Here is a 19,501-nt window from a genome sequence, read left to right on the forward strand (position 1 = left end):
GGAAGAGTAGCTCTGGATAAAGTAACAGCTAATGGAAATCCAAATACAATTCTGTCTCTCTCGTCTCTACTTCGTTGTTTCTGTGTGGGTGTATATGATTGCTTTGTTTTGTGATTTGAGTGGACCCCAGGATCCAGGAAGAGTAGCTGTACCCAAATGAACAAATACAATCTTTTCTCTCCAGTCTCTACTCCAGCGTACGCAGCCATCCTATCAGGAGAAAAAAAACAGACCTTAGATCAGTCTGGTGAAACTTCATCCAACTGCATGTAATTAATATCCTTTCTATGTTGTCTCCTATTTTGGCGGAAATTACCTTAACCCCAAGACACTGATCTATCTCTATCCAACTCCACGTAGGATATTACAATTATTTCTCTCTCTTATCTGGCCAGGTGTGTTAGCCTGACTGGAAAGCCTGATGGAGACCCTGCTAGTTTACCTGATGGTCCTTGGCATGGCTGTAAAGGCCCACAAGGTCCAGCTGTGCCCAAAACGCTGTGTCTGCCAGATGCTCAACCCCAACCTGGCAACCCTCTGCGACAAGAAGGGCCTCCTCTTCGTCCCGCCAAACATCGACCGGCACACCGTCGAGATGCGTCTGGGCGACAACTTCGTCACGAGCATCAAACAACGGGACTTTGCCAACATGACCAAGCTTCAGGACCTGACGTTGTCTCGGAACACCATCGGTTCCATCTCGCCTCACGCCTTTAAAGATCTGGAGAACCTCAGGGCCTTGCACTTGGACAGCAACCGTCTGACGAGGCTCACCAACGACACCTTCAGTGGGATGTCCAAACTTCACCATCTCATTCTTAACAACAACCAACTGATTCATATCCACATTGGGGCCTTCAATGATCTCACGGCTCTAGAGGAGTTAGATCTGTCCTACAACAACTTGGAAAGCACCCCCTGGGTGGCCATCCAGAGAATGACCAGCCTCCACACCCTGGGCTTGGACCACAACATGCTTAGCTACATTCCTATAGGAACTTTCTCCGGCCTGCAGAAGCTCAAACGGCTTGATGTCACCTCCAACAAGCTCCAGAAGCTTCCGCCAGACCCTGTGTTCCAGCGGGCTGGGGTTCTGGCCACGTCAGGAAGCATGGGTCCGTCGTCATTCGCGTTGAGTTTTGGGGGGAACCCACTGAGGTGTAACTGTGAGCTGCTGTGGCTGAGGAGGCTGAGGCGGGAGGATGATCTGGAGACGTGTGCGGCTCCGCAGCACCTGGCTGGACGGTACTTCTGGACCGTGTCTGAAGAAGAGTTCCTCTGTGAGCCGCCTCTCATCACCAGACACTCCCAGGTAAGGCTGAGATGATAATAAGATCATTTGTCAATAGGATTGCAATAATCCACTGATAACAGAAGCATTATAACTGTTTTTATTATTTATGCTATTTGACACTGACAAAGAAGTAACTATCCTGTATATCACTGAACACACTTTTTTAATATGATAATTAATTAAATTTTGATCATCCCTTTCCAGAATAAACACATTTATTGCAATAATTGTCAAACATCGATTATCATGCTATTGCTAACCACGATAACTGTTTTAATCATGATAATTCAATACCTATCACGGTAATATCGCTAACCCTACCACCATCTAACCGTCTCCAGGAGCTGCGAGCGCTGGAGGGTCAGAGTGTAGCTCTGCGCTGTAAGGCCAGGGGCGACCCAGACCCCATCATCCACTGGATTGCGCCAGACGGTCGGCTCATGTCCAATTCCTCCCGGGCCCTGGTGCACAGTGACGGGACTCTGGACATCCTCATCACCACTGTGAAGGACTCAGGTGGGTGTCATTGAAACGTCTGTTGTGGTCGACTATTGTTGAGTGTTTCTGTTTGTATGCTCTGGTTTTTCAGTATGAAAATGATCCTACGATGACCTCTGCTCTCCCGCTACATTTAGTTCTCCCTTTTGTTTTAAAGGAAACAGGAGAGCTAATAAATGTTCATAGAGTTGTGAATGTTAATGAAGTTTCAACATTGAAAAACAATTATCCATACACCCATCCGCCAATATTTCACCCATTACCAGGCAAATCATTTATTTATATATTTACAGCAATGCTGGCCTATAGAGTCCATTGGGAAACCCAAATACTGAACCGCCCAATGATGGGATTTATAAATAATTGATCTAGGCTCTCGAAAAGGACTGATCTCTATAATATATAAACTACTTTTTAAAATCTGAACAACCTTTTAACTTGAGCAGAATATGGAAAAAAATATGACCGTGGCATCCTGTAACCCGAACCATAAACATATACATTTTAAGTTTGTTTACAGTCTGTATTTAACAACAACTGTTCACTGTGTCCCCTAAATCAGGTCGGAACATTCCTCCGTATGATGTGGGAGTGCCCTGCAGTTAAATGCTTCTGGGGCAAAGTCACAAAATTCATTATGAATTATATGAATGTAAATATTCTATGCTTTGCGTCTGTTATGGTACTTAACTATGATAGCTCCTTGAATCTCTCAATCAATCAAAGACGATTACTGCTACTGCTGCTGCTGCAAAAAAAAAAGATGTTGGCTCTTAGATTGCAATCACCTCACTCTCTTCCAATTCATAAGTGAATACAGTTACTATTAGAAGCTATAACATTAGAATTATCGACAGCGAGAATAAATGGTGCTAGTCAAGGAACAATTGAGCCCTGGACAAATATCCTTGACTCTGTAAAGAATAATCTTGGCTTAAGCCCAACACATCTCGCTCTTGCTCTCTCTCTATATATATATATATATACACTGTATATATACACCGACTCATTCAAGGGTTCATATTTATTTTTACTATTTTCATTGTAGAATAATACTGAATACATTTAAAAAATGAAATAACACATGGAATCATGTAGTAACCAAAAAAGGGATAAACATCCAAATATATTTTACATTTAAGATTACTCTTTGATGACAGCGTTGCACACTCTTGGCAATCTCTCAAGTTCCCACATATGCTGAGCACTTGTTGGCTGCTTTTCCTTCACATGGTTTATTTGGGAGTGGGGGTAGGGGGTGGGGCGGGTTGGATGGAGACATGTTGGCTGGGTGGGATTGGGGGAATGGGGTGGGAGCTTGGGCTGGAGGCCTACTTATTTTTTTGTTTTGCTTTTTCTGTTTATACTGAATTTATTATCACTTAAACGCTGTAAATCAAATCAAATTGTATTTGTCACATACACGTGTTTAGCAGATGTTATTGCGACTGTAGCGAAATGCGTGTTTTTCTAGCTCCAACAGTGCAGTAATATATAACAAGTAATATCTAACAATACACACAATCTAAAGTAAAGGAATGGAATTAAGAATATATAAATATTTGGACGAGCAATGTCAGAGCTGCATAGACTAAGATACAGTAGAATAGGACAGAATACACAGTTGAAGTTGGAAGTTTACATACATCTTGGCCAAATACATTTAAACTCAGTTTTTCACAATACCTGACATTTAATCCAAGTAAAAAATTCCCTGTTTTAGGACAGTTAGGATCACCACTTAATTTTAAGAATGTGAAATGTCAGAATAATAGTAGAGAGAATGATTTATTTCAGCTTTTATTTCTTTCATTACATTCCCAGTGGGTCAGAAGTTTACATACAGTTTACATGCATTCAATTAGTATTTGGTAGCATTGCCTTTAAATTGTTTAACTTGGGTCAAATGTTTCAAGTAGCCTTCCACAAGCTTCCCACAATAAGTTGGGTGAATTTTGGCCCATTCCTCCTGACAGAGCTGGTGATGTTTGTCATGTTTGTTGGCTTCCTTGCCTGCACATGCTTTTTCAGTTCTGCCCACAAATGTTCTATAGGATTGAGGTCAGGGCTTTGTGATGGCCACACAAATACCTTGACTTTGCTGTCCTTAAGCCATTTTGCCACAACTTTTGAAGTATGCTTGGGGTCATTGTGCATTTGGAAGAACCTTTGCGACCAAGCTTTAACTTCCTGACTCATGTCTTGAGATGTTGCTTCAATATATCCACATAATTTTCCGCCTCATGATGCCATCTATTTTGTGAATTGCACCAGTCCCTCCTGCAGCAAAGCACCCCCACAACATGATGCTAGCACCCCCGTGCTTCACAGGATGGTGTTCTTCGGCTTGCAAGCCTCCCCCTTTTCCTTCAAACATATTGAGGGTCATTATGGCCAAACAGTTATATTTTTGTTTCATCAGACCAGAGGACATTTCTCCAAAAAGTTGTTTTTTTCATGGTGGTTTTGGCTTCTTCCTTCTTTCTTGGCTTCTTCCTTGCTGAGCGGCCTTTCAGGTTATGTCGATATAGGACTTGTTTTACTGTGGATACAGATACTTTTGTACCCGTTTCCTCCAGCATCTTTACAAGGTCCTTTGCTGTTGTTCTGGGATCGATTTGCACTTTTCGCACCAAGGTACGTTCATCTGTAGGAGACAGAACTCGTCTCCTTCCTGAGCGGTATGATGGCTGCATGGTTCCATGGTGTTTATACTTGCGTACTATTGTTTGTACAGATGAACGTGGTACCTTCAGGAGTTTGGAAATTGCTCCCAAGGATGAACCAGACTTGTGGAGGTCTACAATTTTGATTGAGGTCTTGGCTGATTTCTTTTGATTTTCCCATGATGTCAAGCAAAGAGGCACTGAGTTTGAAGGTAGGCCTTGAAATACATCCACAGGTACACTTCCAATTGACTCAAATGATGTCAATTAGCCTATCAGAAGCTTCTTAAGCCATGACATCATTTTCTGGAATTTTCCAAGCTGTTTAAAGGCACAGTCAACCTAGTGTATGTAAATTTCTGACCCACTGGAATTGTGATACAGTGAGTTATAATTGATATAACCTGTCTGTAAACAATTGTTGTAAAAATGACTTGTGTCATGCACAAAGTAGATCTCCTAACTGACTTGCCAGAACTATAGTTTGTTAACAAGACATTTGTGGAGTGGTTGAAAAACGAGTTTTAATGACTCCAACCTAAGTGTATGTAAACTTCCGACTTCAACTGTATATATGAGATGAGTATTATGTAAAAATATGTAAACATTATGTTTTTCTTACTGGGTTTATTTCTTCTTTTGTGTAGCAGCCTACTGGTACATGTTTTAATAAACATATCACTTAACATGGATAATGTACCTTCCCCCCCCCCCCCCCTAACAAAAAATACAAATTTGGTTAAAAAAAATAATAATAAAATTCTCAATCGCTCCATCAGGCTCCTTCACCTGTGTCGCCTCCAACCCGGCCGGGGAGGCTCAACAAACTGTGGACCTGGTGATCGTCAAACTCCCACACATCACCAACAGTACTGTGAAGAAGGAACCGAACCCAGGTTCTTCTGATATCGCCACAGTAATGAAGACGGGTGGTGGTGGGGAGGGCGGAGGCATGGTGCCACTGGGAAACACGAAGACGAGCCAGGAGAAGAAGGTGGTGATCACTGAGGCAACGTCTACCTCCGTCCTGGTCAGGTTCAACTTCCAGAGGAGTATACCAGGCATCCGAATGTTCCAGATCCAATACAACGGAACCTACGACGACTCTCTGGTTTACAGGTGAGCCTTGGCTTATATAGGGACTGTTTTTTGATGAGTGATATTGATGCCTCATTTCGACTCTCAGAACCAAATGAGAACAAACAAGAACTAGGCACAATGGTCTGTTGTAGTATTCCTGATGGTGTTGAGGGGTGTTTAAGTTGTTGAAAAATGTATTCAAATGTCAAATGTGCAAAGTTTCATTGTTTGACGGGCTGTTACTCTAACCACATGAAGTAATTAATTTACTGACATTCTTGTTCAGTGACTTAAAAAGTCACCTTGGTATAGTGTGTTGCAGTACAGATACAGTACAGGGTCATTCCAGCAATTAGGTGCCTTTTGAATAACTTGGAGAAAATGTTTACATTCTGTCATGTTCAACTTAATAAAAAACATGTTTTTCCATCTGGGGCGGCAGCGTAGCCTAGTGGTTAGAGCGTTGGACTAGCAACCGGAAGGTTGCTAGTTCAAACCCCCGAGCTGACAAGGTACAAATCTGTCATTCTGCCCCTGAACAGGCAGTTAACCCACTGTTCCCAGGCCGTCATTGAAAATAAGAATATGTTAACTGACTTGAATAAAGGTCAAATAAATAAAAAAATCTCAAGAGGTAAAAAAAGAGTGCCTATTAAGTGCCAAATAAAGTAACAGTTTTGATGAATTTATCTTAAATCCTCCATAAATCTCCTTGAGACAGGGGGAATGGAAGCTTGTTGTGTGTAACAGGGAGTGGCAATTGAATGCAAGCTTCACAAAAAATATGACATTGTTAATTTTCTTTTGCCTGACTATCTATGGGTAACAGGGTTGACGTGTCATGCTTAACTCGCTCCGTTTTCCACCACAAAACACCTGAAAGAGGAAAACCAGCTCACCTGCTTTTACACTATGATTTGACCATACGATGCTCAATGTTTCTTTTGAAAATAATTCAGTTCATGACCTTAAAATGAGTGACAGATTTATAGAATGTTCCATGTAGTCTATATAAAAGGGAATTTCATTTAAAGGGCTTTTAAAATTCTAGATTTGTCCTTTCTTCCTAAAATATCAAAGGAACGCAAAAGGCACTCATTTCGTGGAACGACCCCTACACAAAACATGTTCACTACATGAGCAAATATATGTAGACACCTGCTCGTCGAAAATCTCATTCCAAAATCATGTTGCTCCTAGACATTTCCACTTCACAATAACAGTACTTACAGTTGACCAGGGCAGCTCTAGTAGGACAGACATGTTGGAAAGGTGGCATACTATGATGGTGCAATGTTGAAAGTCACTGAGCTGTTCAGTAAGGCCATTCTACTGCCAAGGTTTGTCTATGGAGATTGCATGGCTGTGAGCTCGATTTTATACAACTGTCAGCTGAAATAACCGAATCCACTCATTTGAAGGGGTGACCACATACACTATGAAACAAAGATAAATTACATAATGAATAATAGTAAAAAGCTTTGGAGCTTTGGGAAAAAAGGCCAAATCAGCTCCATCATTAATTCATCACAAAACCACTAATATTGCCAACTACTTTAATGATTTTTTTTCATTGGCAAGATTAGCAATCTTAGGCATGACATTCCAGCAACAAACGCTGACACTACACATCCAAGTATAGCTGACCAAATTATGAAAGACAAGCATTGTAATTTTGAATTCCGTAAAGTGAGAGTGTGGAAGAGGTGAAAAAATTATTGTTGTCTGTCAACTATGAAAAGCCACCGGGGTCTGACAACTTGGATGGAAAATTACTGAGGATAATAGCAGACGATATAGCCTCTCCTATTTGCTATATATTCAATTTAAGCCTACTATAAAGTGTGTGCCCCCAGACCTGGAAGGAAGCAAAAGTAATTTTGCTACCTAAGAATAGTAAAGCCCCCTTTACTGGCTCAAATAGCCGACCAATCACCCTGTTACCAACACTTAGTAAACTTTTGGAAAAATTTGTGTTTGGCCAGATACAATGCTATTTTACAGTAAACAAATTGACAACAGACTTTCAGCACACTTATAGGGAAGGACATTCAACAAGCACAGCACTTACACAAACGATTGTCTGAGAAAAGTTTATGATAAAAAGATTGTGGGGGCGGACTTGAGTGTAGCTTTTGACATTATTGATCATAGTCTGCTGCTGGAAAAAGGGATGTTATGGCTTACACCCCATGCTATACTCTCGATAAAGAGTTACCTGTCTAACAGAACACAGAGGTTGTTCTTTAACGGAAGCCTTTCCAACATAATCCAGGTAGAATCAAAAATTCCAGGGCAGCTGTCTAGGCCCCTTACTTTTTAAAATCTTTACAAACGACATGTCACTCACTGACTTTGAGTCAAGCCAGTGTGTCTCTGTATGCGGATGACTCAACTAGATGTCGACCGATTATGATTTTTCAACGCCAATACCGATACATCAGCAGATTTTTTTTTTTTTTGGAATAATGACAATTACAAAAATACTGAATGAACACTTATTTTAACTTAATATAATACGTCAATAAAAATCCATTTAGCCTCAAATAAATAATGAAACATGTTCAATTTGGTTTAAATAATGCAAAAACAAAGTGTTGGAGAAGTAAAAGTGCAATATGTAAAAAGGCTAACATTTGAGTTCCTTGCTCAGAATATGAGAACATATGAAAGTTGGTGGTCCCTTTTAACATGAGACTTCAATATTCCAAGGTGAGAGGTTTTAGGTTGTAGTTAATATATTATTTATAGGACTATTTCTCTCTATACCATTTGTATTTCATGTACCTTTGACGATTGGATGTTCTTATAGGCACTATAGTATTGCCAGTGTAAAAGTATAGTTTCCGTCCCTCTCCTCGCCCCTACCTGGGCTCGAATCAGGAACACATCGAGAACAGCCACACTCGAAGCAGCGTGACCCATCGCTCCACAAAAGCCGCAGCCCTTGCAGAGCAAAGGGAATAACTACTCCAAGTCTCAGAGCGAGTGACGTTTGAAACGCTATTAGCGCACACCCAGCTAACTAGCCAGCCATTTCACATCGGTTACACCAGCCATTAGGCTGATAGGCTTGAAGTCATAAACAGCGCTGTGCTTGCGAAGAACTGCTGGCAATACGCACGAAAGTGCTGTTTGAATGAATGCTTACGAGCCTGCTGGTGTCTACCATCGCTCAGTCAGACTGCTCTATCAAATCATAGACTTAATTATAACATAATAACACACAGAAATACGAGCCTTTGGTCATTAATATGGTCGAATCCAGAAACTATCATTTTGAAAACGTTATTATTTCAGTGAAATACGAAACCGTTCTGTATTTTATCTAACGGGTGGCATCCCTCAGTCTAAATATTCTTGTTATTTTGCACAACCTTCAATGTTATGTCATAATTACATAAAATTCTGGCAAATTAGTTCGCAATGAGCCAGGCTGCCTGTTACGAATCCCTTTTGGCCCGACAGTCTAGGGGGGGATGGTAATGAGATCCGTAACATAACTCATGCAAATTATTATTGTGACAAAGTAAAAGTGTGAACGAAATAACCACGACAACAGAAATCTACCGTCAAACTCTAGGTTTATTTATAAACACACGGTAATGGGGGGAGCAGAAAAAGGGGCTGAGCTGGACCCAAGGAAAGAAACAATAAGTATTCAAAAACACCCCTAAGCTAGACTAGCCTACTTTAACAACAGCTAACTAACTAACCAAAAATACAGTGGGTGGTCCGCCCAGTTCTAACTAGTGTACTTAACAAAGTTCACCTACGGGTAGTGTATGCCCATGGGCGACTTGTCTTGGTTTCCCCCTTTTCCCACCAGCAATCAAACACAAACACCATAAACAAAAACAATACTCACAGGTGATGACAAAGTGCTATGAGGTGCTTAAACAAAAGAGAGGTTAAGACATAAAGCGAGCGTGAAACACAGAGACCTACAGACATGGCATTTACAGAGAGATTGAGCTGAGCTGAGCTTTAGAACAAACAAATGGGGTTTTTAAAACCATGGGGAAGGAACTGTGATAGGTCAGGAAATAGGAGGAGGTGTGTCTTCTGATTGATGATTGATTGTTGACTGATTGGGGAGTGATGATTTTCACCTGTGAGGGGAGAAGGAGAGAAAAGAAACACACACAGGATACACACACACAGGATAACTGTATCCGTAACACTGCCCAAACTGTTGCATATACCCTGACTCTGCGTGCAATGAACACAAGAGAAATTACACAATTTCACCTGGTTAATATTGCCTGCTTATCTGGATTTCCTTTAGCTAAATATGCAGGTTTAAAATTATATACTTCTGTGTATTGATTTTAAGAAAGGCATTGATGTTTATGGTTAGGTACAGTCGTCCAACGATTGTGCTTTTTTCGCAAATGCACTTTTGTTAAATCATCCCCCAGCATTGCATCGATTATATGTAACGCAGGACACACTAGATAAACTAGTAATATCATCAACCATGAGTAGTTATAACTAGTGATTATGATTGATTGATTGTTTTTTATAAGATGAGTTTAATGCTAGCTAGCAACTTACCGTGGCTTCTACTGCGTTCGTGTAACAGGCAGGCTCCTCCTGGAGTGCAATGAGAGGCAGGTGGTTAGAGCGTTGGACTAGTTAACTGTAAGGTTGCAAAATTGGGTCCCCTGAGCTGACAAGGTGAAAATCTGTTGTTCTGCCCCTGAACAAGGCAGTTAACCCACCGTTCCTAGGCCGTCATTGAAAATAAGTGACTGACTTGCCTAGTTAAATAAATGTATAAAAATAAATCCAAATATCGGCAAAATCCGCGCCCAAAAATACCGATTTCCGATTGTTATGAAAACTTGAAATCGGCCCTAATTAATCGGCCATTCCGATTAATCGGCCGACGTCTAGACTCAACACTATACATCTATTACATTGAGTGAAATGACTACAATACTTAAGAAAGAGCTGCAGTTAGTGTCAGGGTGGGTGGCAAGGAATAAGTCAGTCCTAAATATTTATGAAACTAAACGTATTGTATTTGGGACAAATCATTCACTAAACCCTAAACCTCAACTCAATTTTGCAATAAACAATGTGGAAATTGAGCAAGTTGAACTGTCATGGTCAAAACATATTGATACAACAGTACCTTAGATGGGGAGAAGTCTGTCCATAATAAAGCAGCCTCCTTAAGGCTTACCTTCTTAACATCACCATCAACAAGGCAGGTCCTACAGGTCCTAGTTCTGTCGCACCTGGCCTACTGTTCAGTCGTGTAGTCAGGTGCCATAAAAAGGGACTTAGGAATGTTGCAATTGGCTCGGAACAGGGCAGCACAGCTGGCCCTTGGATGTACACAGAGAGCTAATATTAATTATATGCATGTTAATCTCTCCTGGCTCAAAGTGGAGGAGAAATTGACTTCATCACTACTTGTATTTAGGAGAGCTATTGACATGTTGAATGCACCAAGCTGTCTGTTTGAACTACTATCACACAGCTCAGACACCCATGCATACCCCAACAGACATGCCACAAGAGGTCTCTTCGCAGTCCCCACATCCAGAACAGACTATGGGAGGTGCACAGTACTAAATAGAGCCATGACTACATGGAACTCTATTCCACATCAAGTAACTGATGCAAGCAGTAAAATTAGCAGTAAAATTAGATTTAAAAAACGGATAAAAATGCACCTTATGGAACAGCGGGCACTGTGAAGCAACACATACACCTGCATACACACACAATAACATACGCACTATACACACACGTACACATGGATTTTGTACTGTAGATATGTGAAAGTGGTTGAGTATGGGCCTGAGGGCACACAGAGAGTTGTGAAATTTGTGAATGTTTTGTAATGTTTTTAAAATGGTATGAACTGCCTTAATTTTCCTGGACCCCAGGCTAGAGTAGCTGCTGCCTTGGCAGGTCCATAATTGATACAAATACTTTGTATATATACAGTGGGGCAAAAAAGTATTTAGTCAGCCACCAATTGTGCAAGTTCTCCCACTTAAAAAGATGAGGCCTGTAATTTTCATCATAGGTACAATTCAACAATGACAGACAAAATGAGAATTTGAAAAAAAAAATCACATTGAAGGATTTTTAATGAATTTATTTGCAAATTATGGTGGAAAATAAGTATTTGGTCAATAACAAAAGTTTATCTCAATACTTTTTTATATATCCTTTGTTGGCAATGACAGAGGTCAAACGTTTTCTGTAAGTCTTCACAAGGTTTTCACACACTGTTGCTGGTATTTTGGCCCATTCCTCCATGCAGATCTCCTCTAGAGCAGTGATGTTTTGGGGCTGTTGCTGGGCAACACAGACTTTCAACTCCCTCCAAAGATTTTCTATGGGGTTGAGATCTGGAGACTGGCTAGGCCACTCCAGGACCTTGAAATGCCTCTTACGAAGACACTCCTTCATTGCCCGGGCGGTGTGTTTGGGATCATTGTCATGCTGAAAGACCCAGCCACGTTTCATCTTCAATGCCCATGCTGATGGAAGGAGGTTTTCACTCAAAATCTCACGATACGGCCCCATTAATTCTTTCCTTTACACGGATCAGTCGTCCTGGTCCCTTTGCAGAAAAACAGCCCCAAAGCATGATGTTTCCACCCCCATGCTTACATTTACATTTAAGTCATTTAGCAGACGCTCTTATCCAGAGCGACTTACAAATTGGTGCATTCACCTTATGACATCCAGTGGAACAGCCACTTTACAATAGTGCATCTAAATCTTTTAAGGGGGGGGGGGTGAGAAGGATTACTTTATCCTATCCTAGGTATTCCTTAAAGAGGTGGGGTTTCAGGTGTCTCCGGAAGGTGGTGATTGACTCCGCTGTCCTGGCGTCGTGAGGGAGTTTGTTCCACCATTGGGGGGGCCAGAGCAGCGAACAGTTTTGACTGGGCTGAGCGGGAACTGTACTTCCTCAGTGGTATGGAGGTGAGCAGGCCAGAGGTGGATGAACGCAGTAGGTATGGTGTTCTTTGGATGCAACTCAGCATTCTTTGTCCTCCAAACACGACGAGTTGAGTTTTTACCAAAAAGTTATATTTTGGTTTCATCTGACCATATGACATTCTCCCAATCCTCTTCTGGATCATCCAAATGCTCTCTAGAAAACTTCAGACGGGCCTGGACATGTACTGGCTTAAGCAGGGGGACACGTCTGGCACTGCAGGATTTGAGTCCCTGGCGGCGTAGTGTGTTACTGATGGTAGGCTTTGTTACTTTGGTCCCAGCTCTCTGCAGGTCATTCACTAGGTCCCCCCGTGTGGTTCTGGGATTTTGCTCACCGTTCTTGTGATCATTTTGACCCCACGGGGTGAGATCTTGCGTGGAGCCCCAGATCGAGGGAGATTATCAGTGGTCTTGTATGTCTTCCATTTCCTAATAATTGCTCCCACAGTTGATTTCTTCAAACCAAGCTGCTTACCTATTGCAGATTCAGTCTTCCCAGCCTGGTGCAGGTCTACAATTTTGTTTCTGGTGTCCTTTGACAGCTCTTTGGTCTTGGCCATAGTGGAGTTTGGAGTTTGACTGTTTGAGGTTGTGGACAGGTGTCTTTTATACTGATAACAAGTTCAAACAGGTGCCATTAATACAGGTAACGAGTGAAGGACAGAGGAGCCTCTTAAAGAAGAAGTTACAGGTGTGTGAGAGCCAGAAATCTTGCTTGTTTGTAGGTGACCAAATACTTGTTTTCCACCATAATTTGCAAATAAATTCATAAAAAATCCTACAATGTGATTTTCTGGATTTTTTCCCCTCATTTTGTCTGTCATAGTTGAAGTGTACCTATGATGAAAATTACAGGCCTCTCTCATCTTTTTAAGTGGGAGAACTTGCACAATTGGTGGTTGACTAAATACTTTTTTGCCCCACTGTAGTATACCTAATCAACAGAATCCAAATGAAATGTCAGCACTGAGCTGTAAGGAGAAGCCGAGATGAAAGAGAAACCAGAATGTTACAAAAAGCTTCTGAAGATCTTTCAGGCCCCTTCTGAGAAATGAGTCTACACAATGTCCTTTCATCCGGCAACTCTTTTCTTTCCATATTTGAAGCTTATCTTCATGATACAATGTGATGTGACCATTTAGAACACACTTTTATTCAAAGTGACTTACAGTCAACAAATACTGTACATACAGTATATTGATCGTAAAGAGATCCATTTGGGAATAAAAAATCCACAGCTCCGGGTCTTTCAAGCACACAGCACCATGATCCAACAACCGAGCCATTGGATCTATTGTGACTTTCTCTTCTGAGAGATGGGTGTGCATACAATCTTTCATCTTTAATGCCTCCGACTTCTCAGTGGGGGTTTTTGTGTCTCGGGGGGTTGGGTAAAAATAAATCATGTGGACAATAAAGTATTCTTTTTCCTCTTTCACCCCTTTCACTGCACATTAGCAATTCTACTTTTTTTTAACCATTGGAACCCCTTTAACCCTGTTACTCGTCCACTCATGACAATGCTGTTTATGGCATTCTCTCATCTCTTACCATTTTCAGGCCATAGCCCTGTGCTCTTTGTTATTGCAATATAATGTACAGTATAATTGGTCTACAGTTGGTCTAGTATGCTCTCACCTCTTTCATTCTACACTATCCATCTCTCTCTCTGTATTTTCAGAATGATCCCTTCGAGCAGTAAGAGTATCCTGGTGAACAACCTGGCGGCCGGTACACAGTACGACCTGTGTGTGCTGGCCATCTACGATGACCTGGTGACCTCCCTGACTGCCACGCGAGTGGTGGGGTGTGTCCGCTTCACCACCGAGCCACAGTACCTCCGCTGCCACTTCATGCAGTCCCAGTTCCTGGGAGGGACCATCGTGGTCATCATCGGAGGGATCATCGTGGCGTCCGTCTTAGCTTTCATCATCTTCCTCATCGTGAGGTACCGAGTGTGTAACCAAGGCGATGAGGATAAGGTAGGAGTATTGAGTGGTACTCTTTTCTTTGGGGCTACTGTCTCTGGATTATTTGTATTGTACAGATGTGATGATGAATATTGAGGTCATTTCTCCCTGGGGATGAATAAAATCTCTCTCAATCTCTTTCATAAGGCTTTGGAGATGGGTGAGATCCCATCTCTGAGCAGTGACGGTCAGCTCCAGGGCTGCGGTGTCCCCAAGGCCATGTCCAAATCTCTGTCCAAGCAGATCCTCCAGCCAGAGAAACCAGAGACGGAAGACAAGGAGTCTCTGAGGGTGGCCCTTCCTCCTCGCAAACCGGTCAAGCAGCAGCAGCAACCCCCAGCCCCAACCACCACCACATCTACCAAGCCCTCCATCCCCGACTGCACTGTTTCTACTTCCGCAGCCAGCCACTCCTGGCACCCTGCCTCCCCGGTCACCCTGAGGCAAAAACGGGCCGATTTCACTGTCGCCGGAGGTTCGAAACCCGGAGAAACCCGCCGAGCCGAAGGCCAGACGGATGTGGAGTTAGAGAACACAAACCGTAATAACTCGTCGGAAGCCAAAATGGCTGCCGCCTTGGCCGTACCTGTTCCTGCCCGTTCCACAAAATGGACGCCGGTCGCTAGGCGGCCGCGCCCCCCTGGAGCCTCCTCCCACCATTACATGACGGTACCGGCAGGGGGTGTGAGGGTGAACCGGCGGCACTCACTGAACGTGGACTCGTACAAAGAGCGCTGCTATGTCAGCCTGGTACAGCAGCAGCCAAAACCTGGCGGGAGTTTGTGCTCCAAACGCAGTCTGTCCATGAGTGGAGAATTGCCCACGTTGGAGAGTGCAATGGCAAACATACGCAGAGGCAGAGACAAGCTGTCCCGATCTGAGTGTCTTCTTGAAAGCACTCTATGATCTGGATTTTACTGGCTTATAGGCTCTTTGTTTTACTGGATTGGATTTGTGGCCCGTCGTGGAGCATACAATAACTTTATGCCTTGTCTTTTATCGACAATACCCATAGATTCCTCTTGTATATCTGAAGACAAGGCAGCAAAACAGGGTTTTAAAAATGTTTCACATTTGTTTTTCTACCTAAAAAGCAAATATCCTCTCAAAGTCATCTGTATAGTGACTTCGGATATAACTTTGATGAAAGGCACAAAGTAAATGTATAAAGCAACTTCATGTACAAAAATGTTGAGTTGTGTAACATATAGGCTAACACGATACACCCGTAAGTGTTCATATAGTACTGAATGCAGTATTCTTGGTGGTCTAGCATAATTTAGAGAGAGGGTGAAAAAGGGATGGATGATCAAGCTTGTTATAACATTGCCTGTTACTTAAAGTGATTACCATAACTGTGTAGACAACGAATGGACATATTTCTTGTCGTCAGTTTTTCAGACAGTTGGTGACATGTCTTAATTAACTTGGCGGCTGCGTTTGGAGGAATTGTGAATGTGCAGAGATGTAGAACACAAGGTATCCAGGTTGTGTCCCAAATGGCGCCCGATTCTCTATAGTGCTCAACCTTTCGACAAGGGCTCTGGTCGAAAGTAGTGCACTATATAGAGAATAGGGTGCCATTTGGGCCGAACTCCTCAGTCTAGTGACAGAGCTGGATCTTTTCATCAAGCCGCACCAGACACACAGCACAATGCAACATTCATGGCAACCCGTCTGTGTTGAGTGAGCCTAATACTGCCCTCCGGGTTGAATCGATACATTTTTATCGCGTAATTACACCTAAAGACTCACACTCATAGGATTCCTGTGGCAACTGATACGACAGTCTAAACCAACACAGACAGGATGACTGGCGCGATTCCAATACGTCAACAGGTGGATGGGGCTCGATAAAGGATTGGTGGTCCATTTCCATGTTTTTGTACTATTATTAAGACATAATTTGTCATGTCAGGCCAAGAACCGTTGTAAATTGACTGGTTGGTAAAGAGAAAACGAAAGCCACAAAACAGTAGGCTATCTGAGAAGTCGGCTCTTGATTTTGCTGTTGTTTCTGTTTGATGTTTACCAGTATAAATAAACCAATGAGAAAAATCTATCTAAATGTAGAAAATACCTGTACAGTTATTGCTTGTGACATCCATTTGCCAGGTATCTACTGTAGCTTTCTTAAGCAACACTGAGGACACAGCAGAAGTCATTTCAGTTTCAGCTCTATTTTCCAGGCACTGTCTGACACTAACCCTTCTGAAGTCTGACAACATAACATGCAGAGGGATACCTAGCCCACATTTTGGTAGATAGAATCTCTCTCAAACTACCTTCAATATTGAGTCATGACTGACAAAATAAATATATTTTTCTCTGGCGAGCCAGCCAGGAGAATCATCTCATCTGTAATGATTTTTAAGGTTCATAATAATCTTAAAAGATTTGAAATCCCCCCTCCTTCTCACTGAGAGTAGAAAGAACGGTAAACCTCTGACAGATCTCTGCTCTCAGCTCCTGTGTTTGTTCAAAGGCAACGGGAAGCAAATGATGAAAAGAGACCATGCTAGTCACCTGGGACTCCCCCTTTCCCTCCCCCTACCCGCCTGCACATCTACACTCCTAGTCAGAGAGAGCCTCGTGAGGAGGATACCAGTCAGGCACTGCCGAGAGAGAGAGAGAGAGAGAGAGAGAGAGAGAGAGAGAGAGAGAGAGAGAGAGAGAGAGAGAGAGAGAGAGAGAGAGAGAGAGAGAGAGAGAGAGAGAGAGAGAGAGAGAGAGAGAGAGAGAGAGAGAGAGAGAGAGAGAGAGAGAGAGAGAAAGAGGGGGGAAGAGAGAGAGAGGGTGCTATAAAGACGGACGGTCGGTCAGTAGGAATCATGGCACCATGGGCCTTGCAGTCACAGAAACTAATCTGCAATCACAGTAATGTTTCAGATCATGGAGAGTGGGGTCCATTTCACTTCAATCATATGTTCAGTATTTATATCTGCTGTTAGACAGTATGCGCTCTGAATCCACGGTTATGATGTTGGATAGATGTTCTCGTGGTCTGACTGACTCCATCGCCGAATTAGAGCTGCACCTTGAGAAAGAGACGCACCCCATTACCTTCGCTCTGAAACTCTCTGGTAAAACATAGTTGAGTATTAAACAGTAGGCTTGTTAAGATGTGCTGCACAGACATAAATGAATTAATGTCATCCAAACAGACCGGGTCTTTTAATATTTATTTCTCTCTCATTATGCATTATTATAAACGTGTAGTGGAGGAGCCGGGTCTGGACGTCCACTCAGTCTCTTGAGGGTGCCAGAGGTGTGTGATAATAATACATGAGTTCCTGGGGAGAGAGAGAGAGAATGAGAAGAGGGAATAGAGAAAGAGAGAGGAGGAAAGGGAACCGTGACAGGAAGAAGGGAAGAAGAGGGATGTTTGAGGAAGAAGGAGAGTGGGGAGGTAAAGAAAGCGAAGGAGAGGCCAGAAAGAGAAACACAGAGAAAGTGAGAAGGAGAGAAAAGAGCATCTGTGTAAGTCAGCCATGCAGCCTACAGCTTCTCAGCACTCACTGCACCTCTGCAGGAGTGAGGTGGGTGGGGGGGGGTCACGGAGGGCTGCTGAGGGGAGAAAGGCTCATAATAATCGACGGAACGGAGCAAATGGAATGGTATCAAACATGTGTTTGATGTATTTGATACCATTCTACTAATTCCGCTCCAGTCATTGCCACGAGCTCCAGTCATTCCCACCAACCTCCTGTGGTGGCAATGGACCGATGCCGAGTGAAGTGTGCCCTGCAGCCAAATACAGAACCACACGTTTCCCCTCACACACTGCGGGGTTCCGGCCCTCCTCCCTTGTTAACCCGCATCTACCCCTACTCCCTCCTCCTGCACCCTCTGCTCCCCACCATCCTTCCTTGATCTTCTTCCTCACTGAACACCGCCCTGTCATCAAATCCTGACCTGCAATGCCCCTTAGACCCAATCGCTGTCCCGCTGAAAGACTCACCCGCCAATCATGAGTCACTGGCCCTGCCAGTCTGTCAGAGTCAGTCAAACAGCCAATCACCTCTCAGTAGGGGTTTGAACAGTCAATCATAGATCACTGGGCTTTAACCAACTGTCAGAGCAAGAGGCAAGCTGGCCAATTACTTCTCAGTGGGGGGAACTGATCCACCAATTATTTTTCCCATATTCATCATACCTGTTACATTAACTGCCTGCTGGTACAGGTGATGGCATTGGAATGCTCTTTTCTTTCTTCGCTGTACATGTGTTTCTCAGAATTGGTTCATAACCGCTAACATTCCGAAAGAAATCTACTGGAACGATTACTGACACTACAATGATCTTTTGCTAATTGTAATTGGGACAGGGAGAGTAGCTATCCCACCAGGCCACTGATGGCAACAATGTGTCCAATTGCATGGTTTAAAGTGATCTTTGAGTCTGTTTCAGTGTGAACAGGCTATTATGATCACAGTGAGAGAGAGAGAGAAGAAGATAGAGATGTTTAACTGTTGATGACAGGGGCGCTAAAAATGCTGCATTAGTTTGTTCTGTAAACACTTGGCACCCCTTAATAGAGTAGGCTAAATCACCTGTCAGACATACTGTATGTGAAACATTGAAGCTTCTTAAAGCTGAAATCCTTAATGGTGAAACTGCACATTTGTTTGCTAAATTACAACAAAGAAGTTACTGCAAACAAGGAACACAGTTTTTCCACCTCTGACATCATTGCACGTGCGATAAAAGAGCACAAAATGACTTTTTTTTTCAACTTAAAAAAACAAAACATTTATTTATTCAGGGGAACCAACTGAGACCAGGCTCCCAATTACATTGGTGTCCTGAGGACAGCAATACAACAAATTCAAAATGATCAACAAAAATAAAATACATCTACAAATTATAGAATCAACACTAAAGCTTCAACCACCACAAATTCAATCCAAACAGTTGCAATTCTCATTAAATTCATTCAACATTAAAGTCATAGAGGATCCAGTCAAGATGTTTTGTAATCTATTCTAAAAAATGGGACTAAAACTCAAGGCAGATTT

At 42.6% G+C, this 19,501-nt stretch overlaps 1 protein-coding gene across 3 annotated transcripts in view; it reads left to right on the top strand.

Moving 5' to 3' along the window:
• Positions 1-16,545, top strand: part of LOC123991690 (leucine-rich repeat and fibronectin type-III domain-containing protein 5-like) — a 24,755-nt gene extending 8,210 nt beyond the window's left edge. For 2 of the 3 annotated variants that reach the window (XM_046293337.1, XM_046293338.1), the window contains exons 2-6: positions 396-1,312; positions 1,636-1,810; positions 5,238-5,577; positions 14,195-14,495; positions 14,631-16,545. In XM_046293337.1, the coding sequence (XP_046149293.1) occupies positions 422-1,312; positions 1,636-1,810; positions 5,238-5,577; positions 14,195-14,495; positions 14,631-15,389 (2,466 nt within the window). In that variant the 5' untranslated portion in view covers positions 396-421 and the 3' untranslated portion in view covers positions 15,390-16,545. Of the gene's footprint in view, positions 1-184; positions 270-395; positions 1,313-1,635; positions 1,811-5,237; positions 5,578-14,194; positions 14,496-14,630 lie in introns of all 3 variants that reach the window. The other variant, XM_046293339.1, reaches the window with a different exon arrangement.
• Positions 16,546-19,501: the final 2,956 nt, after the last annotated feature.

The sequence above is a fragment of the Oncorhynchus gorbuscha genome, linkage group LG12 (assembly GCF_021184085.1).
Source record: "Oncorhynchus gorbuscha isolate QuinsamMale2020 ecotype Even-year linkage group LG12, OgorEven_v1.0, whole genome shotgun sequence".
NCBI lineage: Eukaryota > Metazoa > Chordata > Actinopteri > Salmoniformes > Salmonidae > Oncorhynchus > Oncorhynchus gorbuscha.